This window comes from Urtica dioica, chromosome 10 (genome assembly GCF_054948205.1).
Source record: "Urtica dioica subsp. dioica isolate 48M chromosome 10, U.dioica_male_clone48M_v1_H2, whole genome shotgun sequence".
Lineage (NCBI taxonomy): Eukaryota > Viridiplantae > Streptophyta > Magnoliopsida > Rosales > Urticaceae > Urtica > Urtica dioica.
Genome location: NC_142765.1, coordinates 25,521,495 through 25,545,807, shown reverse-complemented (window position 1 = coordinate 25,545,807; position 24,313 = coordinate 25,521,495). Strand labels below are relative to the sequence as shown.

The following is a 24,313-nucleotide window of genomic DNA, read 5'->3' as shown; positions in this document are numbered from 1 at the left end:
AGCGACCGTAGAACTTTTCTGACAAGTTTTTCCTCAGACATTTTTTCACCAAGGGCAAACGATTCATTAGACAAGTCACAAAGTCTAGAATTGAATTCGCTAATCGTTTCATCTTCTGTCATTCTTAAGTTCTCAAATTTAGTAGTCAAAAGCTGGAGACGAGACATTCGTACCGTATCAGTTCCTTCATGAGTGACTTGAAGGATATTCCATGCGTCTTTGGCCACTTCACATGTAGAAATAAGCTTGAATGTGTTGGGGTCGACGGCAGCCATGATCGCATTAAGAGCTTTAGAGTTACCGCTTGCCAGTTTATCTTCATTCACAGACCAATCAACTTCAGGTTTCAAAACAGTCTCTCCGGCATCATCGGTGGTGGTGGGGTGCTTCCAGCCAGTGAGGATGGCTCTCCAAGCTTTCTCGTCTAGTGCTTTTAAGAAGGCTTTCATCCGAGCTTTCCAATACGAGTAGTTTCCACCGTCGAGGAGGGGCGGACGGCCAATAGATGCACCTTCTCTCATGAACTCCATCTCTAAATAAACAGATCAGTAACACTACGGATCACACTCAACAGGACTGAGTGAACCGCTCTGATACCAATTGAAATTACTGAACCTGCGCAGCTGTTGCAAAAAGGGTTGTAACAGACAATGCAACAGTTACTGAAATTTAGAGAAACACGAGATAAACGATATGAGTGCGGAATAATAAAGAGACACCAGAGTTGGTAACCCAGTTCGGCAATTCGTGCCTACGTCTGGAGGGCCTTTGCCCGGTGGAAAGCAGTTTACTATGATAACGTGGTACAATAAGGATTTACACTCAACGACTCCCTCGCTAGCTACCCAACCTACGTCTATCCTCTTCAACAGCAACTTAGGCTCCCCCTAAGCACGAGATCCCCTCGATTCCCACAGAAAATCTCTCCCGAGACTTCTAAACGTGTTTCCCAACAAAAACAATTGAAAAACCTAACCTCTAGCTTCTAATACAATCACCCGTATATAGGCAACAAAGCAGAGGTAAAAGACACCTTAAAAGCTTGAACACAGGTCGTTCTAAGCTCAGCTAAAACACTCAAATAAAACTCTCCAAAGGCGTCAGTGTAGAAGGTGAGGTGATGACCTATTTATATGAGAAAACTAGGTCAACACGAATCTTGAAGACGGATTAGGAAGACCAGCCCATTATCTCATTAATCCACGCTGGAATCCTTCTTCAAGTCGGAGTAGCAAAGCCCAAAAGTCAATGGGCCGAGACTGTTATACAGGACTGTTACAACACAAACTGCGACACTTGTGACCGAAAATTGTAACAAAGCCCAACGCTATCCGATAATATATTCCACGATTCTATATTATTTTGCCAACATTAAATCGCCAATTAATGTAACAACAATAATAATAGTATATGAATCATAAATAAATAAATGATATATCTTCCAAAATATATATATATATATATATATATATGATGATATATCAATAAATAAATAAAACATAAAACTTTATGCTCATCGGAAGTCGGAACAAAACGAAAAAAAAGAGTAAAAATTAAATAAACTAAGCTAAAGTTCAAAACTTTCTAGATCTTTCTATCAAAAAAACACTCACTCTCTCTCTCTCTCTAGAAAAAAAAAATGGAGTACCTGAGTGTAGGGAAGCAGGTGGAGTTTACGGACGATGGGTGGAAGAACGCTTGGTTTTCGGCGACAGTGGTGGAGTCTCCTTCTCCGACGGCGGATCCTCCGACCGCCGTGGTGCAATGCCACAACTTAATCGTGTCCGAGACAGACAAAAGTCCTCTGGTCGAGACCGTCGAAGCTGCTCGAATCAGACCAGCCCAGGAAAAGGACCCCGACCGCCCGATTGAGCCGTACGAGATAGTCGACGTCTTCAACGACGACGTTTGGTGGACCGGCTACGTGGCCAGCCTTGAGCGTGATGACGTGTACGTCTTTGCAAGCGAACACCCACCTGACGTTCTTCGCGTCGGAAGGGACAAGCTCAGACTACACTTCCACTGGGATCCTCGTACTCATGCCTGGGTTAAGCCTCCAGATTATGTGATTGTGAGTGTTTCTATACTTCCATTGCATGGACTTTTTTTTTTTTTTTTTTTTTTGTAAAGATCGTAACTTTTTGATATTTGGAGAAATGGGCTTCAAGGGTTTGATGGAAAAAGTTAATGTACTTGCATGGACTTGGAATTTTTTTTGTAAAGCTCAAAACATTTTTGTTTCTGGAGTTCCGGGGTTCAGGGTTTTTTTTTTTTTTTTTTTTTTTTTTACCTTTTATTTGTTTTTATGGAAAAAATGTAAACCCTTTTTAGAGTTTTATTGATGTGTCCAAGATTTTGGTTGAAGATTGGGAACAGTTTTTGTTCGGTGTTTGATTTGTATACCTGCATTGACTTGTTTTTTTTTTTTTTTTTTTTTTTTTTTTTTTTTGCAGAAGTCAAAAGTTTTTGTTTTTGGAGATGCGGGGTTCAAGTTTTTACCTTTTTTTTAGAACAAAATTGAAAATGTGGTTTTTTTTTTCCAAGTTTTTGTTCAAGGACAGTAGAGTTCAAGATAAAAAAAAAAAAAAAAAAAAAAAAAAAAAAAAAGGGTAAGTGTGAATTCTAGGAGTGTTCAAGAATCATGATCAAAAAGGTTTTTATTTGTTTATTCATTATTATTATAAAGCTCGTGGTTTTTTTTTTTTTTTTTGGTGTGGAAGTTCTATGTTTTTGTTGTTCAAGGGCTCCCACACTTTTAGTTTTTTTTTTTTAAAAAAATTTCAAGGGTTTCTGACATTTATTTCATGACATCCACTAATTTGCTTGATTTCTCCAACTTTTGTAGCCTATTAAGCTCTGGTTTTGTTTATTAAGTTGCACGAAATTATTGATTTAAGTTGTCGACCTTCTTCCTTTGTTGCATAATACCAAAGATGATATGTGTTACAAAATTTGTATCTTCTTGAACTTCATTGTGAATGTGACAGTGTATGATTAGATAATTTGTGAAGGTTTCAAGTGCAATACTAACTACTTATTTTACATTCGATTATCATAATAGGACGTAGAAAATGAATTATCGGAGTTCACACTGGGCATGGGCATTGAATACGACGTGGACGCAGTGAAACCCGGCACCACTTGGAGGCCTGCCATTTACGCCGGGAATCGTAAATCCGGTGACGATCTACATTTAGCTTTCAAATACGGTTTCGAAGGAGAAATTTTGTGGGCCCCCTTATCTCTAATTCGACCCAATCCTCCGGACTCTGACTATGCTGAGGATTTCGAGGTGGGCCAGAAAGTCGATGCCTTTGACGGTGAGACGTGGACTCTTGGAGAGATCTCCAAAGTCCTTAGAAACAAAAGATACAGTCTCGCTCTCACCGTTGCCAACAAAAAGAAGATTTTTTATCACGATAAGCTCAGGCCTCACATGGATTGGGTTAATCGACAATGGGTTTCTTCTTCACCATCCAAGGTACTTATCAGACCTGGCTTTCGTTTTTTTTTTTTTTTTTTTTTTTTTTTTTTATCATTGGTTATTTTATCGGGCTTAGAATGAAAGGTTTAATAATGGCGTTTTGTGAGTGATGAACTAACTTTGCTCAGTTGTGGCGTTGTGTACCTGTTTTTTTTTTTTTTTTTTTTTTTTGTTTCAGCGAAAGTTGAAGCGTTGCAACAGCATTGCGAATGCAGGCGATGATGAGCCCTCGAAGAAAAAGGCTGTTGTCGGAGACGATGAAGAGTCTCGTACGAAAAGCGTTTCCTCAACAAAGGACGATCACGAGTCTCTCGAGAAAAGTGTTTCCGCTACAAACGATCACGATTCTGTCAAGGAAAGCGTTCCCATCAGTATTGGCGATGATTCTGGCGGACGAATCGGTGTGGTGGTGGAAGATATTCTCGCCGGACCAATGCTTGGGAATCAACCTCGTTCTGGTGATATTGGCATCACAAATGGCGAGTCTCAAACGAATGGGAAGGAGTCGGGTAAAAACCCTTAGGACTCGTGGATGGTTAGATTATTAGCAATATGGGTTTATTTATACGATAATATTAATCCAACTTGTTTTTGGCAGGTGCAACACATTCAACGCCTTTCGTGAAAAGTCATTCGCTCTGGGGATTTCTCGAAGAAATGGATGTGTTTAAAAGATTCCCTCAGAAGCCTGATTTCTCCGTATTGCCAAATGACGTAGAGACCGAAGGGGTTGCCATTGGTCACATGGTCACCTTTGCCAATATTGTTAAAAAAATCTCGAAATTGAAGCAAAACAACACCGGTGAGGATGTCCAAAAACTGAAGAACAGCGTCGCAAAGTATGAACCGTACGGCTTCGAGGTAAAGGAGATTCTCGACATTCTCGGAAAATGGATTTCCAAAAAATTGGAATGTGAAAGGCTTGGCAAGAAAGTTGAAGAAATTGAGGCTACAAGGCAAGCGAGAGGCGGTGAGCTCGAAAAGATTAGAGAAAGGCGAACTATTCTGTTGAAAGAGCTCGAGGAGATAAAAGAAAAAGAAACTCTGACTATTGAAGAGCTCACAAGGATGACAGAAAAGCGAGCTCTTGTCGAGAAAGAAGCTGCGAGCCTTGTCGAAAGTGCAGCACAACTTGTAAATTTTTTTGGTTAAGGCTGTCTAAATCTGGCTTATACTGTGTATGTATATATCTTTTGTCTAAACTACCATGGAAAAAAAAAAAAAAAAAAAAAAAAGCTTCACTAGAGAATTACCAACTCTCTGAAGTTCTCAAGCTTAACTACATGACATTATTACTAGTGTGTTACCCGTGGTTCACTCGGTTCTTTGGACGATCTTTTCGCGACCGATCAATGGCCATATCGGATTTTTGGGCTACAATATATTATTCTTCTTATGAGCACAACTGTTATTTTTATTTTTATTATTATTATTATTAGTTTTTTAAAGTTTGTAACTTAATTGTAATATCTATTAGAAGGAAGAAAGTAGATAGTTTAAATAAGTGAACTTTACGTTGACACCTGAGTATAATGCTTGTAATATTTCATGTTTTTTGTTGGAATCATCAGATCTTATAATGCTAGTAAATATTAACTTGTTTCTAACTTTCTATATGCTTGATTTTCGCTTTGCTCTGAAGTCCGCCTTACTCTTCTCTTGGTCTTGGATGAAAAATATAATAAAAAAGCATTAAAAATAATATTCAAAGTCGCTCACTACTTAAATAATTATTTTATTTTTTTGCAATTTCAAAGTCACACTACAACGATGATTTTTTAATGCTTTTTATTATTTCTTTATTCATTACAAACTAGTGTCATGTAATTAAGCTTGATTGCTTCAAAACGAGTGCTATTCATCAGAAACATAAGGTTACCATCAATCCCAAGTCCCATCCGAGGTTTAAAATATCATCGATAAAAAAAAAAAATATACAACAAATCGTCTTATAAATATGACGTGTTATATTTGGTAAATAGTTACAAACATGACGTGTCATTCTTGGTTTGACTTTCATTGAAATAAAATAGTGGAGTATTTACGTCAACTTGAACGTGTAAATACGTGAATGTGACTATTTACCAAACGCTGGTAGTGTATTGACATGTTCGCAAGATCAAGATGAGAAGAAGTACTCTCCTACAGTGGCGATGAACCGATCAGCGGTTTCTTGGCCAAACAATCTCGGCAAGCTGACAGCGAGATCGCTCTCTATCGTCTTCCTCCTCATAATCTCATCCCTAACTCGGACCCGATCTCTCTCTTGCTCTCCGACAACTTCATCGTAACCACAAGCGCAGCATCGATCCAACCAAACCTTAACGACTTCCTTGGAGACGGGCCCCACGTGGCCTCCGATGATGTCCTCCATCCTCTGGACCTCCTCTGCCTGGATGCGAACCAGAATGGCCGTCGGAGACACGAAAGCTCGGACGTAAAGCGAGGGAGAGAAGTAGGGCGCGATCTCGGGGAGCTTCTCGAGCTCTCGTCTGTGGGATTCCAAGTTGGTGGTTTCGTAGAAGGTGGTGAGGTAGTCGGGGTGAAGGACGAGGTCTTTTCTCGGAGGCAGGTCCAGAATGAGGACCGCCGAAGTAGGACCGCTCCGGATCAGATCCATCGCGAAATTCGGAGCGTCCGACGAGGGCTTCAGATACATCGACACGCTCGTTATGTCCAACGCTCCTCCTCCGGGCAACTCGCTATGGATCCAGCTTCCTACCATCACATCAACCTGGAAACCGAACTCATTTTCATGAATTCAACAAATTTGTTTTATAATTTTAAGGAATACCGCTAAAATAAAATTCAAAAAATGAGGTAAATAGCCAATTAAAACGTTTAGAATTGCTATATAGTCAACGTTTCGTAAATCTTAGATAAATAGAAGTTGTTATTTACCTAAGATTAAGATTTAGGTCTGTAAATATATGAAAGTGGTTATTTACTTAAATTTTAGGAAATGTTGACTATTTCGTAATGTCAAACTGTAATACTATTTACCTAATGGATCCAATAAAAATTTGACTCCGAAATTTAAAATTGGTTCATTTTTATTAACTGTTTATAGGACTAGAATATAATTTAATTATTTTCCTTTGAGAAATTAATAAGGTGTAGATCTTGCGAATTTTCTTAAGAAATCTCGAAGAAAAAAAATAATTAGTGCAAGGAAGTGATTACGGGGGAAGAGTTGTGGCCTTTTCTGATGTGAAGAGAGGCTTGGGATGTTCCAGTCTTGTTCCGGTAGGACCGAGCATCATGCGGCAAGGTGCAGGGTAAGAGCTGTGAGGACAGGCTATCCTCCACCGTCGATACGAGATCCACCATGACTTTCTTGTGTGGGAGCGACACGTACGGGAATTCCAGGAACTCTGAACGGCCTTGGTCCCCCGTACGTGGCGTCGCCGCATTGGCTGAAATCGTAAGGCTCCGACCTTGGCAAAACATCACACTCCTTCCTTCCTTCCTTTCTCTTCAAAAGTGAGGACCAACAGATAAGGATTTGGTTGTTTGAGTTCTACTCACAAAAAGCCCAAATGAGATGATTTAATGTTTATTAGAATCTTATAATTTATCCCAAACACGCTTATAAAATTCTAAGTTTACAGTTTATCTTTGCAGATGATTCCTTATTCCCTATTCCAAATCATAGTCTCGAAATTTACCTCGTTGATCCACAAAATCAGTCGAAAAGACGACGTGTCTCCGAACCAAGACTCTCTCAAACACGCTTCAAAGTTTACCGTTTATCTTTGCAGATGATCGGACTCGGTGTAGAGCACGGAATCGAGAGAGATATGTAATTAGTGACGAAGTTTTGAGTCTGAAAACCAAGACTAAAAGCCAAGACTAGACTAACAAAATCTGTGTGGCTTATAACAGCTCTTTAGTTCATTAATGGTCCAAATACAATTACACGTCTTTGTACCTGGTCTTCGTACCTTTTTTTCTTTATAAATTATATTAATACTCTTAAACTTTTGATCACTTAACAAGATCCTTTTTTTATTGACTTTGACCTTCTTATAGAATCATCCTTTCGTCTATTTTTAAAACGTTCTGCTATCTTTAGTGTCACGGCCATGGCTGATACCTAGGGAAAAAATCATTCAGTTCAACAATGGTATTTTGGAGAAGTTTGACCATGGCTTGGGAAATTTTTTTTCTTTTAGTATGAAGTATGAACTTCAATGGTAAAAAAAAAATAGTATATAGATGGCTCTGTAAAAAAAAAAAAAAAAAAAAAAAGAGAGAGAGAGAGATAATAATAATAATAATATTATATTTTGATATGCTTGCTTTAATACCTTAAAAATAATTTTCTTCCATTTACCGTAATATCCTTTTTTGACAGACCACGTGAGACAAAAACGTTTTAAAAATAGACGGAAGGGTGATTTCTTTAAGAATGTCAAAGTTCAAGGCCACTGTTGTCAGAGAAAAAAAAATGTCAAAAGTTCAGAAATATTAAGGAAAAAACTTGCATAGGTGAAATGGACGCATTGGATGAAGGTAGTATGAGGAATGGAATACACTTCTTCGATGATTAACAAAAAAAAAAAAAAAAAAAAAAAATCACGAATAAAAAAAAGGTTTCACGACTTTTTCGAGCATTTGTAATTGTAGTATCAAATACATTTAATTCTAAAAAAAAAGAGTCATTTTTTTACATCGGCATGTAATTGCAAAAACATATATCATGATAGCACGAAAAGAACTGTGATGTAACCAAAATTGTAACTAGGTAAAAATAAAAAGAATAAAAAGTGCCAACTATCGTAATAATTATGGTCATACCAAGCTAAACAACGTATTAATTTCTATTTTGGTTTACCCACAACGGCTCGACAAAATTACCCAAGACCTACACATTGTAAGTTCAAGACCATAATCATCAACGTTGTGAAGTCTTATGTGCTCAACGTAAGTGTTAAGGCTCATTTTCAGGCTATAACTTGAAAGCCATTCGCGGTTCAATCCATAACCGAACCCTAAGGTCAGGCGTATGCTAGTGTCGTCAAACGACTGGGATCACCGACCTTATTAGGCAGAGTATAGAAGATGATCAATCATCCATAGAGGGAATGATAGAGAGAGAATAGTGTTTGGCTAGAATGATTATCATTTCTCATCAAGACTCAATCGAGTATATATGTCAATACAATGTCTAGCTATTGATTACAATGATTAGCCGACTAAGATAAATAACTGACCCCTAACTTATTCGTACACATCAACTGTACTCTAACAGACTGAGCACGCTTTGGCGTGTGCCTTACGCAATCATGCGTGTGCTTGGCGTGGTTAGGTGAACCAACTCTCAGGTAAAGGCTTGGTGAGCAGGTCGATCAGCTAGGTGATCACAATAGGCACATAACGAACCTCAAATGCTTTGTTTGCAACTATATCCCGGTCGACCTCGATGTGTTTGGTGGAAGCATGAAAGACGAGATTGGAGGCAAGTGAGCCAACACCCTGATTATCACACCAAACAATGGTTGTAGAGGCGAAGAGAGGGACGTGTAGTTCAGTCAAAAGCGAGCTGAGCCATTGGATTTCCTTGGCCGTCTTAGCAAGAGCTCTATACTCGGACTTAGTACTTGAGCGTGAAACCACCTTTTGCTTGCGAGCAGACCAAATCACAAAGGTTGCCACCAAACAAGATGATGTACCCTCATGTTGATCGGCAATCGTCGGGGCAGCTTGCCCAGTCAACATCAGAGAAAGATTCAAGACATAATATAGCATAAGGGATGAAACGTGAGACCATAGTTGATAGTTCCGTTAACATAATGAAAGACTCGCTTGCAAGCTTTCCAGTGAGAGCTATTTGGAGATTGGAGATATTGGCTCAACTTGTTCACCGCAAATGCGATGTTCGGCCGGGTGAGAGTCAAGTATTATAAGCCGCCAACAAGACTCATGTAAAGAGTTGCAGATTCACATGGTGGACTTCCATCAACAACTAATGGAGAAGATGAGACCATTGGAGTTGAGCAGGGTTTTGAGTCAAGGAGCTTGGCTTTGTCAAGCAAATTATAGGCGTATTTAGACTGAGTTAGTCTAATACCATTGATGTCTCGTGATGATTCAAAACCAAGGAAGTGACTTGGGCCTAATCTTTTGGACTTTTATCGTTGGTGAAACTGAAACCTGGTACCAACAATATTTAAATCTTCATTTATTGCCTTACGACATAAAAAAAAAAAAAAAAAACTGATCAAATTACTTTCCAAATGCATTTTGTGAAAAAGTTATTTTATAAAATAAGAAGCTAAGGGTCTGTTTGGTAACATTTTTGTTTTTTGTTTTTTGTTTTTAAAAATAAAAAATTGACCGTTAGGCAAAAAAACGTGTTTGGTAAAATTGTTTTTGTTTTTTGTTTTTTAAAATAGGGGAGAGAATAAAAAAAATTGTTTTCAAAATTTTTAAAAATAAAAACTCTCGATCGTCTCTTTATTTTCTTAAACGAAAACAAAAACGAAGAGGTCTCAGATCTGGGGTGCTCGGAATCGGACGACCCAGACCTTGGGTGGTGCTCGGAGTCGGACGACCCAGACCTTGGGTGGTGCTCGGAGTCGGTCGACCCAGCCTGGTGGTGCTCGGAGATCCTCGGTTCCATCGCGGGCGGAGCTCTCAGTTTGAGGTGGTTGCTGCGACCCACCTTCTCGCGGCGGTCACGACCCGCCTCCGAATCTCCGGCCCGGTTCGGAACCGGGTCGAGATCTGGACCAAAAAGGCCGACCCGAGCGAGGGCTCTCGGTCCGGGCTGGCCTGGAAGAAGAAGGCGATGCATGTCTTGTCGGTGAGGGACCCGAGCCGCCACGCGTGGGTCCCGCCCTCGCCGGTCTCGCCGTCGTCGACGAGGCCGTGGCTCTTCCGGAGAGAGACGCAGGGGCCGAGGGCGCCGGAGATTTTGACGTCCGCGGTGGTGATGATCTCGGCGGTGGCATCGAGGAACATCGCGAGCTTTTTTGGGTCGTTTTCGTCGAGCACGAAGACGTGGGAGAGGCAGCCGCGGAGCTGTGCGGAGTCGAAGGAGTCGGACAAGAGCATGAATCCGCCGGAGCGCTCCACGGCGGGCTTCATCTCCGCCGCTCCGGTCTGGTCCAGCGAGCAAGCGAACACATAAAAAAATAAAAATGTGATTACCAAACATGTTTTTGTTTTTTCGTTTTAAAAACAAAAAACAAAAACGCAATTACCAAACATGTTTTTATTTTTTAAAAATTAGAAAACAAAACAAAACAGAATTTGTATTTTGAAAAACAAAAAACAAAAATGTTACCAAACAGCCCCTAAACGCATTCGCTATTAGAGTTTATAGCCCTACTTTATATGCATTTCTTGATAATTCGTTAAGGTAAGATAATATAGTATTTCTGAGGAAAAAATAAAGATAAGAAGTTTAGGGCTGTTTGGTAACATTTTTGTTTTTTATTTTTAAAAATACAAATTATGTTTTTTTTTTTTTTTTTAATTTTTAAAGAATAAAAACATGTTTGGTAGTCGTGTTTTTGTTTTTTATTTTTAAAAATAAAAAATAAAAACATGTTTGGTAATCATATTTTTGTTTTTTGTTTTTAAAAATAAAAAACAAAAACGTGTTTGGTGATCACATTTTTTTTAATAAATATGCTTTTAATTTTTTTTTTCTTTTTGAAAAACATGAACGTGTCTTACGTGACTTTTTTTCCGGGATTCAAGAACTTTCCGATATCAAATTATAAGCAAGACCAAAAAAAGCTATAAACAAAACAAAATAAAAAAAGCAAACCGGTTTTAAAGAAAATAAACTTATGTCTAAACAATTGTTCTTGAAAAAAAAATATTCTCGCATAAGCAAATAAAGGAATTCAAATGTCAATATAAATTCGTCCTAAAAAAACAAATAATGAATCTCAATTGTTACGGCGGCGTTGATTTGCATTCCATATGCGCTCCGCTATTTCATCTCGCATGTGAGTCATTTGACGCAATTGTCCTTGAGTGACATTAATCTCTTCAACATCTTGAGTTGTGGTGGTAGATTGGACATCATCTTCCTCACCTTCCTCTTTATTTTCATTTATATAAAAAAAAATTATTTGATTATACGACAACAAGACTTAAGACACTTTGAATATATTTGGTGCCTTCGTGTAAGCAGCTATTTATCTTTGTCTTGTAAAAGATAAATCTAGTTTTTGGGTGATCCATTGACCTTGAAAGATATTACGAGAGAGTCAGTCATATCAGTACCATGAACACAATGTGCTATCATTCCACTTTAGTTTTGAACAATTCTGTTATATAATTTTTCTTGTTATTTCACATTCAAACTGACATACGATAATGACACTGATCATTGGTACACAAACTCATCGCACATTCAAAACTCTCATAAAAAAACACAAGACTTCAAGAATATATATGACAAGAATAGATATCTCAAAAACAGCCCGTAATTCACTGTTACAATTATGGAAATCCCGTTTTACTGCTGCGAAACACAATCTTTGGAAATTCATAACTCATTCAATACTCAATGGATTTACATGTTCTTGGTCATTTTAGAAAGCTCATACAGTCTACTATCCATGAAAAATATCCAAAAATAAGAACTCAGATCATACCGGTCTGTCCACGTCGATTTACAGAGGCTGTTTAAACGGTTTTTCTTTTTCAAAAATTCGGCCAAATTCAAACCACAACTAAGAAATTCCGAGTTCAATCCTTAATTTCAAATCATCAACATCAATAATTGAGCCCAAATCAACACACAAAACCAACCAAATTTACTGATTTCAACCCGGAACCAAAACCCCCCAAATTTGGAACCAAGAACCCTAGCTTCGAATTTCAATCCAAGGAGAGGAATTCTTACCTCAATCAACGAAATCAAGCTTCTTTGGAGGGTTCTCACTTCTTTCCCGGTGGTTTCTCTTGCTCCGGCGTCACGGCGGCTCTCGGCGAGTCTCGTTCTCCTCAGCTCGGAGCGCGCGGTGATGGAGGCTCACGGCGGAGATGGCGCGCGACAAGAAGAAAGGAAAGAGAAGAGAGGCGGGGTCGGGTGGTTTCCGGCGGCTCTCGGCGAGTCTCGTTCTCCGATGTTCTCTCTCTCTTTTCCGGTGGTTTTCCTCGGTCTGACGTCTATGGCTCGCTCGCGGTTTTTTTCTCTCCTCCTCGACGTCGGTCCAGTTCAGAATCTCGACGAGCTTCTCGATCGCCGGGAAGTTCAGCCCGATCTTCTGCACCGTGTTGTCGGAGAATCGTTGTCCGGTCGCGAGCGCGGGCGTGCTCTCTGGCTCGAAGAGAAGAAGAATCGAGAGTTTTTGTTTTTAAAAATTTTGAAAACAAGTTTTTTTTATTCCACAATTTTTGTTTTATTCTCTCCCTTATTTTTAAAAACAAAAATAACTTTATCAAACACGTTTTCTTTTGCTTAAGGTCACTTTTTTATTTTTAAAAACAAAAAAACAAAAAATAAAAACGTTACCAAACAGCCCCTTAAACTTTCAACAATCTATTTCCATATGCAAGAACTTGATCGCAAATATGATTTTATCCTACAGATTCTAGAAAAAAAAAATAGAAGAATGACAAATATCATTAAGTTACAGTGATCTTCCGTTAATTTAATCAGATTAACTAACCAACTTAAAAAAAAAAAAAAAAAAAAAAACTGTATGAAGTTCATAGTCTCGACTCTCACAGACACCACCTAAAATATCAAGATCCTTCTTTTTACAAAACCCATGAACTACCACCAAAGACCAATATTCTAAATAATATATTAAATATTACTACATCTAATTTTCATTTTCACACTGGGTCTGGGTGTACCAAATTTCAAACAAAGTCATATGTTTGCTATATAAAATAAATATAATATTCATAAATTGTATGGTCTTCCTTTTTACATATCGGAAAAACTCATTTCCCCTTTTTTTGCCTCTCTTCCAAAAAATTCTCTCTCTCTCTCTCTCTCTCTCTTTTCAATGACAGTCCAATCAGTCCTAATAACCTTTCTTCTCAGCTCCGTTTGACCACCGTCGAACCAATCACCGGACTCCGATTCCTATCCCGACTCAGCCATGGTGTTTAAAGGCAGGTTCTTCTCCTCCAAGAAGTCCGAATCCACCTCCAACGCCTCCTCCGACCCCGCCGCCGCCGGAAGTCCGAGATCGGCGAGCTCTGGCTCCGGCTCGGCCTCAAACTCCCCGGTCAGATCCGACAAGAAGAAGCTCGCCAACTCTCTCTCCCCTTCCTCATCTTCCTCCGCCGCCGCAAAGAAGCCCGCTCCGGCGACGGAGTCTCCGGCCGCCGTTTCGCCGATCCTCGCCTCGTCGCTAGGGCTCAACAGGATCAAGACCAGATCGGGACCGCTTCCGCAGGAGAGCTTTTTTGGATTCCGCCACGATAAGGCCGCGAGTAATCTATCTGGCAGGAAGAAGGATGCCGCGGCGGCGGCTACGGCGGCGACGGCGAGTCACAGTCGGATGGGACTTTTGGAGAACGCCGCGAAGAGCTGGACCGACAATGCCGGCTCCCGCGATCAAAGCCCCAGCGTGTTGCCGCCGCCGCCGCCGCCTTCGTCGAGGCTTCAGAACGGAGAGTCCTCCGCCACAACAGGTACGGCACGATTGTTCATTATATAGCTGTGTGTCTATATAATTGATTCAGTAAAGTTGTAGTGCATTATTATTATACCTTGAATTGGAGTGGTATGAGCTGGTTTTGTTGGTTCTTTTACGGTTACTAAGTAATGTGTTTGTTTGTAGTTCTTTGTTACAGTCGGATTTAGTTCAGCATTCTAGTTCTGATTAGTGTAACACTAGTGGCGGAAAAAAATAGTTTATGATGATTATCAATGTTGTACCGATTATACATTGTTTTAGGTTTGCTTTTGTAATGCTGTACAGTATTATTACCTTGATTGGCAGTGTATGAACTGGTTTTGATGATTGTTTACTTAGTAATGTGCTCGTGTTTACACCGTAATTTAGTTCAGATGCTAGTTCCGAGTAGTGTAACACTAGTGACTGAAATACTTAGTTGATGATGCTTGGCAATGTTGCACTGATTTAATGGGTATTTCCTCGATTTTAAGTGTCGAAGAAAGCGTGCTTTTTCCCCTTTCTTCCTCTTTGTTTTGTTGCGTTATAATGGTCATTAAGCTAGATAGGGTTTTGTTTAGCTGTCCTGTTAGGTTTTTCTCCTCTATTCTGATTTTGTTGTCTAACCCTTTGTCTAATATTAAACCTCTGAAGTAGCTGGAGAAATAATACACGTCCAAATTATGTTATATTTGTTGAATTTTGAAGTCACAACTATGTTTGAAAATTGACGCTTGCATTTGGTGAATTTAGTTACGATAGAGTAAACAACTTATGGTGAAGTGTTTTAGATATGAAAGTTTCGGAATGGTTACGGGTAATCATCAGATTCTATTAACATCATGAGTACCTTGTACTTTATTACAACTAGGCCCACACTGATTCGTTTCGGATGCGATGCTGATTAGGATATAAGGATTATAGTTGTTCTTTATGTGGGGGTTAACTAACCTAGTTGTACTGTTTAAAATGTAAGTTGGAGCACTGGAATATTGAAAATCCTTTGATTTGAGTTTTTGTCAAAGAAGTTCACGTAACCCTCGTCTCATGCCAGTTGTATCATCAATTCAGTAGGTCTTTAATGTTAGCCAAGTATAATAACTTCAAGTTTCTATATTTCACTACAGGATATAAATATTAAGTTTCTTTTAAAATAAAATATTTCACTACGAGATCAAGGTGAAAAAGGACAAAAACATTGCAGAATCATCGTAGTCATGAGTACCAGCTCAGTTTTGGAGAACAAGAGAGGACAAGTTTTTGTAAAAATGAAACCTCATGCTTTAACACCATTTTTTAGACAAGTTTTGAAAGAATGATCTTTATCTGGCTCAACTCAAGGATACTGTGTAAAATAATAGTAAAAAAAACTACTTCTATATTACACTCGTGTCTTCTGCACCTAGAGTGAGGACAAGGGATACAAAAATAAAACCCTACTCATTCTTTCAAAGTTATGTTATTTGTTTTTTTAATTTTATTTATGTTCCCCACTTTATTTTATTCCAATCATATTTTGAAAACAGAATGCAGAGTAATCAATTATGCAGTTTTATCAAATCTCTAAGACTGAAAAGTACTACATACATGATCAGTAATACTCAAATACAACAGAGTTCAAGTAAAAGTATTAATTCAGTAGTGATTAGATTATGTGCAATGGCTTTGTTTGGAAGGCATCCTAAGAGAACTAAATAATGCATAGTGCAGAAGGGAACCAAGGGAGAAAGAGAATCGAGAAGGATTGTGGAGTTTGCTATTTTTTTAATTTTGATTTTGAAACAAATCGTTCTTCTTTAATGTTGTTTTGGTTTTGTTCTGTGAATGATTCATAGGCATTTTATAGTAGCAATCATTGTGAAATAGAATGCAGAAATCAACATGAAATAGAATGCAGAAATCAACATGCATTTTTTTTTTTTGCTAGGAATCAACAGGTATTCTAGGTTTAAATGTTTTGCATTTCTGAACTTCTGGTTAAATTTTTTGTTAAACTTTATGCCAACTTGTTGCGGTTTAATAGTCTAGACTGGCGGAGAAGTTATCCTGATGTTTCTCCCCAATGGAATTTAATATGTCAATCTAATGTTACCAGGGAGGTTTGAGCCATCATGGGTTGCCCGCTCTGGAGAATTAAGGAGTTCAGAAGTTTGTACACCTGAGGTACCAATTAAATCGAGCCTTATAAATGTAAATACGTTTAAATATGAACACAATCACAAGCACAATTACATGTGTGCATACTTGCGTTCTTATATTAATCAACTTATGCTCCCAGGCAAATAAATGAAACAAAATCCGATTGTTCCTATTTCTTAGTGCGACTTTCTATGATGTGGTTAACTAGTTTAGTGTGTTTGCTTTTTTCAGCCTACTTTTGATTGTGAAAACCCTAAGGAGTCGGAGTCTCCACGTTTTCAAGCCATACTGCGTGTAACAAGTGCACCAAGAAAGCGATTTCCTTCTGATATAAAGAGTTTCTCCCATGAATTGAATTCAAAGGGTGTGAGACCTTTTCCGTTTTGGAAGCCTCGACGGTTAAACAACTTGGAGGTACTGTCATTTCCATTTATATCTTAATGCTTAAGTTATTTGCTTTTCAGGTACTCAATTTCTGACTTATACAGCTTGAGTTGGATCTTAATACATTTGAGTATGCAGGAAGTATTGGTAGTTATCCGTGCAAAATTTGACAAAGCTAAGGAAGAAGTGAACTCCGATTTGGCTATATTTGCAGCAGATTTAGTCGGAGTTCTAGAGAAGAACGCAGACAGTCATCCAGAGTACCAAGAAACGATCGAAGACTTGCTGATTTTGGCTCGAAGATGTGCGATGGCTACACCTGGGGAATTTTGGCTCCAGTGTGAAAGCATAGTCCAAGACTTGGACGATAGGCGTCAAGAGCTGTCTCCCGGTGTATTGAAACAGCTTCACACCCGAATGCTATTCATTCTGACAAGATGTACCAGATTGTTGCAATTCCACAAGGAAAATGGTGGTATGGCCGAGGAGACGCCTATGCTTCAGCTTCGTCAATCTAGAGTCCTTGAATACCCAGACAAACGAATTCCTCCAGGGTTAAGGGATACAAAAGCTACTGCCGTTGCAAGTGCATCAAAAGCAGCTTCAACTAGGAAATCATACAGCCAGGAGCAGAGTAAATTGGAAGTCAGTGCTGTCCCGGCAGTAAAGATAGTTCCACCTCCACCTGAGGATATTCTAAAGAACTCAGAGACTTCAGCGGGTAGGGATCGAATGTCTTCTTGGAAGAAGTTTCCATCTCCAAACGTAAAAAGCATGAAAGAAGCTGTTCAGTTGAAGGAGCAGATCGAGGTTAAGCGTGAACAGTTGAAGGCATCAGATAAGGCAGTAACTCCTGATACGGATGTGGCTGCAGCTAAGTCTCCGGAGTCTCTCATTAAAGATTCTCACGATCATCCTTCCAAGCACCAGCACAAAGCTTCTTGGGGTTACTGGGGAGATCAGCAGAACATAACCGATGACAATTCAATAATTTGTCGCATTTGTGAGGAAGAGGTTCCAACTTCAAATGTAGAGGATCATTCGAGAATTTGTGCAATCGCCGATCGTTATGACCAGAAAGGCCTAAGTGTCAATGAGCGCCTCGTCAGGCTCTCTGAAACCCTTGAAAAGATGATGGAGACTTTCGCACAAAAGGAAAACCAACATGTTGGAAGTCCGGATGTTGCAAAAGTATCGAATTCGAGTGTCACAGAAGAATCTGATATGTTCTCACCAAAATTAAGTGATTGGTCCCGTAGAGGCTCGGAAGACATGCTTGACTGTTTCCCTGAAGCAGATAACTCTATGTGTATGGATGATCTGAAGGGATTACCGTCCATGTCATGCAGAACTCGTTTCGGTCCGAAGTCCGATCACGGAATGACAACGTCGTCTGCTGGTAGTTTGACTCCAAGGTCACCATTAATGACACCAAGGACCAGTCAGATTGACTTGCTATTATCTGGCAAGGGTGCTTACTCAGAGCAAGAGGATCTTCCCCAGGTACGTTGTCTTTTGTACCCCTTGATACATTGTTTTTTCCTAATTCCAAGTTGCGTAGTGATACCAAAAGTCTGGTGTATCTCATCAAATACGTTACACAAATAGTTCTAGTCTTTGAAATTGTCAGAAATCTATAATTTGCTGTTGGTTTTAGTGAGTGGTTTAGCCATAGCATTTTGCCTGCTGATACGTCAGTTTTTTTTTTTTTTTTTTCTTCTATTTTGTACAAGTTATAGAATTGGTCTTGGTAAACTGAAAATCTTTTTGGGCAATGCAGATGAATGAGCTAGCTGACATTGCACGATGTGTAGCAAATACACCATTGGATGATGATCGCTCTAATCCATACCTACTAACTTGTCTTGAGGATTTGCGAGTCGTCATTGATCGCAGGAAGTTTGATAAACTTACAGTGGAGACTTTTGGTACACGTATTGAGAATTTGATTAGGTGATTACTTGTTTATTGCTTCTATTCTATTTTATATTGTGAAATTATAGTTGGACAAGTAACATATATACCTTCATCTTTAATTTGTTGTGTTTAACTAGAAGAAAAATTTGCTTTACCCTTATCTCAACTTCTATATATTTGGTCATTAAAGCTTTTACAGTGTTGTTGAGTAATACAATTTGAACAAGTTGTGATCATTCAGGGAAAAGTATTTGCAGCTTTGTGAGCTCGTTGAGGATGAAAAGGTTGATTTATCAAGCTCTGTAATCGACGAGGATGCTCCTCTGGATGATGATGTAGTTCGTAGCTTGAGAACAAGTCCTGTACATTCTTCTAAAGACCGTACCTCAATAGATGACTTTGAGATTATCAAACCAATAAGCCGTGGGGCATTTGGACGGGTTTTCTTGGCTAAAAAGAGAACAACAGGGGATCTGTTTGCCATAAAGGTATCTATCTTGCTGTTCTTTATGGATTTCTAGTTCTTCAAGTGAAATATCAATTTTTCAGCTTATAATTTTCTCTTTAATATTTTGTTTTTTTTTTTTTTTTTTTTTGTTTTGCTAGTACTAATTTATTTATTTAATTTTTTACTTTTTTTGTAATTTCTGATTGGCTTTCATTTTCTCGCGCTATGTACTTGACAAAGTAGGCCTTTATGCTTTCTACACTGACGCATATGAACTTTTCTGTTTTGGAGTAAATGTGCTCCGTTTTGCTGTTGGGTCACTCAAATCATTCACATTGATTCTTGAATCTGTCATCAAGTATTGACATGTTGAGAGTGATAACGATAGTCTTAATTGATTTCATCTGCAACAGGTTCTTAAGAAGGCTGATATGATAAGAAAAAATGCCGTTGAAAGTATTTTGGCAGAGCGTAACATTTTGATTTCAGTTCGTAATCCGTTTGTGGTGAGCAGGTCCATTTGGAATACATATATATATATACATATATTTATATAAATATAAATATATGTACACACACACACACACACACACACACACACACACACACACATATATATATATATATATATATATATATATATTGATGAGAGAAAAAAATGCCTTCTAATGCTAATTTGTCTTGTCAGGTTCGCTTCTTTTATTCTTTTACTTGCCGTGAAAATTTGTATCTCGTGATGGAGTATCTCAATGGAGGGGATTTATATTCTTTGTTGAGAAATTTAGGCTGCTTAATAGAAGATGTTGCTCGGGTGTATATAGCTGAAGTGGTAAGTTTGCACTTCGGTGACCTCCACCGATACCTCAGGTGAAGTCCGTAATCTAAGGTCATCGTTTCTCTTTGGCAGGTACTTGCTCTAGAGTATCTACATTCACTTAATGTGGTTCATCGTGATTTGAAGCCTGATAATTTATTAATTGCTCATGATGGGCATATTAAGGTAACTTTTCAAAACCATCCACGTGTTCTCTTTTCTTTTCTGTCACATTTGATTGCGAAGCGTGTGAATGGTTTGAATCCCCAACATACTTCTCACGTCTTTTGAAGTAACACAGTTTCGTGGCTGTTATTTAGATATCATCTTCAAACTCAGGATCATTTGTCCACTTTATGTTGTGCAGTTAACAGACTTCGAGTTATGACTCTTTGTTATGTAGTTAACAGACTTCGAGTTTTGACTTTATGTTGTGCAGTTAACAGACTTCGGTCTTTCAAAAGTTGGTCTCATCAACAGCACTGATGATCTCTCTGGCCCAGCAGTTAGTGGAACTTCTCTAATGTCGGAAGACGAGTCTGATTCGTCTATGTCTGAAGATCAACAAGAAAGACGGAAGAAACGATCTGCTGTCGGTACACCAGATTACTTGGCACCAGAAATACTATTGGGAACAGGACATGGTTTGTACAGTCATCTTTGAATGCAATGTCCAGTACTGTCTTCACTTTTAGTCTTGAAAAAGAAAGACAACTATGCCAAGACTCAAGAGTAGCTAGTCGTTATTAGGTTTACGGTCTGTTTATGCCCGCATTGCTCTGAATCTTTGAGATAGAGCTTATAGCGATTTTGTGTAATAATCCGTAAATAAGTCGGGAGGATTAACTTCATCTTCGTGTGCCTTTTGTTTCCAGCTGCAACTGCTGATTGGTGGTCGGTTGGAGTCATCCTATTCGAACTAATTGTTGGAATTCCACCATTCAATGCTGAGCATCCTCAGGTTACATGCCCTATATTTCGACTTTCTTTTATCTTTTCCCCTGTGTTCAAGTAATTGAACGAAGTCTTATTATTAATATGTCGTAGAAAAGAGATTGGTCTTGATTGCCATGCACAGGATGATCTGGTTTTTGTAAGACACATAAAAGAACACATAAACCACTTAACTTCTCATGTCTAGCTTGTTAAATTTGTACGCCGATATATCTCTGGGAGGTTTTTGACTCTTACCTTCCTTAGAAACTGATTTAATCTCGAGGGAAGAGGTTGTAATATTATGTCATGCGTTGTTTTTATTTTTATTATTTACTTTGATATGGTGCCAATCCAGTATATTACGGCTTTTAACTTTCATTTCTTCATCCTAGATAATATTTGATAACATTCTCAATCGCAAAATACCTTGGCCTGCACATGAAGAGATGAGTGAAGAGGCACAAGACTTGATTGATAGGTAAGTGAAGCTTCCGATCTTTGTACATCTGCAGCTGTATGTACATAATAATAAAGTAACTGTTGGTGGATGCAAATCAGATTCTTTTATATGGTCTTTTGAGATCCACTTGCTTAATAAAATTCTACCTAGGCATTGTAAATTGGTTCTCCGTATGAATGGCACTTGGTATTTTTATCTTCAATGAATGCTCATTACTGCCCTAGATCCGCCAAATAATTAAATAAAAAATTATGATGCTGATACATTCAATTTATAGATTGCTGACAGAAGACCCGAACCAGAGGCTTGGAGCAAGAGGAGCATCAGAGGTTAGAGCTCCATTCTTCTCTTTCTTCCATTAAAAGAATTCAATTCATAGTTGTCAAAATCGTGACGTTCGAAATCTTTCATCCAGGTGAAGCGACACGTATTTTTTAAAGATATCAACTGGGACACGCTAGCCCGGCAGAAGGTTATAACGATACATCTCTTTCAAGAATCTTCCGTGATCATTGTTTTCGGATAGACTGCTTCAAGTTTAGCCACTTTTTCTTTTCCAGGCTGCGTTTGTTCCCACGTCGGAGAGCGCACTTGACACCAGTTACTTCACGAGTCGAATCCAATGGTCTAATTCAGACGAACACGTTTATCAGCAAAGTGATCTTGATGATTCTAGCGATTCTGGTAGCTTGAGTGGAAGATCTAGTGGCATGAGCAACGGCCAGGAAGAAGTGGTACGTTATTTTTTTTTATCCGCTGCTTATAACACGTTGATGATACGTCAAACTTTGACTTGTTTTTTTTTTTTGGAAACTCTGATTCACAGAACGATGAATGTGGAGGTCTCACCGAGTTTGATCCCGGCTCGAATGTCAATTACTCATTCAGCAACTTTTCATTCAAGGTACTTAAAAAAGTGTGCTGTAATATTAAAATGTCTACATTCAAAATTTCTCACACCCTTGTTCACTCATGGCACAGAATCTCTCCCAGCTCGCTTCCATCAACTACGACTTGCTCACTAAGGGCTTGAAAGACGATTCCCATAACCCCAATGCTTAAATGCATGTCCCTATCAATGGGGTTGTGGTTTCCAACACTGGATTGCTTCGTGTGTTTTCTCTTTTGTAAATACCCTGTACATGTACGATATTCCAAACTATGTTTTTTTTTTCTTTTCGCTTATTTACTTCCTTACGTGTATGAGACCTGATTTTATGTTCGTGGTTGTTCTGTTACAGAGATAGAAAAAGAAAGAAGATAAACAACGCAGAGGCTGAAATCGGTGGGATGTGCTTTTTTCCAAGTATAGGTAAAAATATGCACACGCTGGGGATTCAATATTACTTTTGTGGTGATGTAATTAGGATGTTAAAAGCCATCCTCAAGTGGTGTGACAGTCGATTTCCCTTAGTGTGCTCTATTTGTAATTTTCCTACACATGGCAAAGACAGAAGGGGAAAAAAGGAATAGGAAAAACAAAATCCCATTTAAGCTCGTCATTGTACTTTTTATGTTTGCGTTGAGTAGAATTGCTCTCAATTTTGTTTCCTAAACATTCCCGTGAGATTAAATGACGTTAGCCTTGGATTTCTGGACGTATTCATAAATTTTGCTTTTCCTTCCAATGTAAAAAATTATCCAGACTAGAACAAAAATGTATATATGGGATTTTGTTAAATTGTCAAGGTTAACAAAAGATGTATATATGGGATTTTTTTTTATACTATCCAGGCTAGAACAAACGCCACCTAAAAAGTTTGTTAATTTAAATTTAGGATTAATTCCGTTTTTACCCCCTGAATTCGTACCTCGATTTCATTTTACTCCCTGGACTCGGGATTGTTGCAGAACTCATCTCAGAACTTAGACACGTGTTACAACTTGGCACTTCCGTCAGTATTTGGACGTTAAGTTTAACTTTTTGATGACGTGGTAAAATTTTAAATGGTATAATAGTATTTTCTATTATTCTAAGATTTAAATATTGTTATTAGATATATTAATCATTAAATAAATAAATATTTCACATTACTCTCTCTCTCTCTCTCTCTCTCTCTCTCTCTCCTTTCTTCTTCTTTTCTTCTCTGCAGACCCAATTGACAATAGGATTTATTTATACAATAAATAAATTTAGTTGAAACATATTATTCTCAATTGAATTTGAAGAAGCGAGCTCGGGCAAATCTCATCCTCTTCACCGGACGTCGAGCAAGCATCGGACGCCGAATCTCATCATCTTCACCAAGAAATCGACATTGGTCTCGATGTCCTCGATCTCGTAGATTATAGCCCTCGGCTCTTTCCTCAGCACGTCGAACGCTTCTCTGCGAATCAGCCCGAGCCCGTAGAGGAAATCGACTCTGAGCTTCACGTCGAAACCCGCTCCGAGCTCTCCCTCGCGGAGGATCTTCTCATTTATCGCCTCTCTGCATTTCAGCTTCCTCAGAAGCTCCAAGCAGCGAGAGAGCTCTCCAACCTCCATTGCGAGAAGCCTCGGCTCTCTGACGACCTCTTTCCTGATCGAGCTCGGGCGAAAGCCCAGAGCTTTGAACTCGTTCAGCAATGGCTTCAGCCGATTTTCGACCCCGAAGCCCAGGACCCTCGTCGCTCTGGAGAGCTCGCTGGAGTCGATTCGAAACCTTCTGGAGTGTTCGAGGATGCTCTTGATCTATCTCATCTCTCTCTGCTCTCTCTCTCTACTTGAAATCCTCACAGACTCGGCGAGAATCTTCGCCAGAAACCCGATGTAGAGGATGTAGAGCGGTCGGAACCACTCGTCGGTGAAGGGGCTTTCGACGCCGATCGTCGAGACTCGGCTTATGACGGAGAAATCGGTGGCGTTTCGAAACTCCGACGATACGATGAGTGAGATTGTGCCGCGAGGGAATTTCAGGGATTCTCCGGCTTGTTCTCGGAGGGAATTCGAGGCTTGAAGAAGGAAGCTTCGGGTTAGGGTTTGCAAGTAGAGAGAGAAGAGGAAGAGAGGGAATGAGGTTAGGGTTGTGAAGAGGATGAAATTAGGGTTTCTGGCGAAGATTCTCGCCGAGTCTGTGAGGATTTCAATGGCTTTCAGATTCTTCTTCTTTGTGACTTCCATTGCTTGTTTCTCAAAGATTCTCGCCGAGTC

The 24,313-nt window shown here is 39.1% G+C and overlaps 3 protein-coding genes across 4 annotated transcripts; 2 read left to right on the top strand and 1 right to left on the bottom strand.

Moving 5' to 3' along the window:
• The first annotated feature begins 1,462 nt into the window (after window positions 1-1,462).
• On the top strand, window positions 1,463-4,699 carry LOC149384479 (DUF724 domain-containing protein 2-like). Its single transcript, XM_089628046.1, has 4 exons — window positions 1,463-2,071; window positions 3,062-3,481; window positions 3,663-3,993; window positions 4,083-4,699. The coding sequence occupies exons 1-4, from the start codon at window positions 1,640-1,642 to the stop codon at window positions 4,634-4,636; spliced, it is 1,737 nt and encodes a 578-aa protein (XP_089484172.1). The 5' UTR covers window positions 1,463-1,639; the 3' UTR covers window positions 4,637-4,699.
• Window positions 4,700-5,499: 800 nt separating this feature from the next.
• Window positions 5,500-7,374, bottom strand: LOC149384478 (red chlorophyll catabolite reductase, chloroplastic-like). Of its 2 annotated transcripts, none has more exons than XM_089628065.1 (3): window positions 7,153-7,374; window positions 6,668-7,004; window positions 5,500-6,218 (listed from the first exon to the last, which is right to left on the bottom strand). In XM_089628065.1, exons 2-3 carry the CDS (start codon window positions 6,932-6,934, stop codon window positions 5,604-5,606), a joined length of 882 nt encoding a protein of 293 aa, XP_089484191.1. In that variant the 5' UTR covers window positions 6,935-7,004; window positions 7,153-7,374; the 3' UTR covers window positions 5,500-5,603. The 2 variants fall into 2 exon arrangements, with proteins under 2 accessions (XP_089484191.1, XP_089484190.1); XM_089628064.1 differs by having other exon boundaries at window positions 6,668-6,959.
• A 6,003-nt stretch (window positions 7,375-13,377) lies between these two features.
• LOC149384477 (putative serine/threonine protein kinase IREH1) lies at window positions 13,378-22,778 on the top strand. The gene is made up of 18 exons (XM_089628388.1): window positions 13,378-14,101; window positions 16,181-16,248; window positions 16,456-16,638; window positions 16,747-18,111; window positions 18,389-18,561; window positions 18,767-19,013; window positions 19,387-19,479; window positions 19,662-19,802; window positions 19,881-19,973; window positions 20,227-20,431; window positions 20,663-20,748; window positions 21,116-21,201; window positions 21,461-21,512; window positions 21,599-21,655; window positions 21,744-21,917; window positions 22,010-22,087; window positions 22,165-22,327; window positions 22,425-22,778. The coding sequence occupies exons 1-17, from the start codon at window positions 13,564-13,566 to the stop codon at window positions 22,243-22,245; spliced, it is 3,720 nt and encodes a 1,239-aa protein (XP_089484514.1). The 5' UTR covers window positions 13,378-13,563; the 3' UTR covers window positions 22,246-22,327; window positions 22,425-22,778.
• Window positions 22,779-24,313: the final 1,535 nt, after the last annotated feature.

Excerpts from the sequence above, each read along its gene's own strand:
- LOC149384479 (XM_089628046.1), top strand. The coding sequence starts at position 1,640 with ATGGAGTACCTGAGTGTAGGGAAGCAGGTGGAGTTTACGGACGATGGG. Across the intron at positions 2,072-3,061 it reads AGCCTCCAGATTATGTGATT|GACGTAGAAAATGAATTATC; the intron begins GTGAGTGTTTCT and ends TTATCATAATAG. Across the intron at positions 3,994-4,082 it reads AACGAATGGGAAGGAGTCGG|GTGCAACACATTCAACGCCT; the intron begins GTAAAAACCCTT and ends TGTTTTTGGCAG.
- LOC149384478 (XM_089628065.1), bottom strand. The coding sequence starts at position 6,934 with ATGTTTTGCCAAGGTCGGAGCCTTACGATTTCAGCCAATGCGGCGACG. Across the intron at positions 6,219-6,667 it reads AAGGCCACAACTCTTCCCCC|GTTGATGTGATGGTAGGAAG; the intron begins GTAATCACTTCC and ends TTCGGTTTCCAG.
- LOC149384477 (XM_089628388.1), top strand. The coding sequence starts at position 13,564 with ATGGTGTTTAAAGGCAGGTTCTTCTCCTCCAAGAAGTCCGAATCCACC. Across the intron at positions 16,249-16,455 it reads CAGAAGTTTGTACACCTGAG|CCTACTTTTGATTGTGAAAA; the intron begins GTACCAATTAAA and ends TGCTTTTTTCAG. Across the intron at positions 20,749-21,115 it reads TCAATGCTGAGCATCCTCAG|ATAATATTTGATAACATTCT; the intron begins GTTACATGCCCT and ends TCTTCATCCTAG.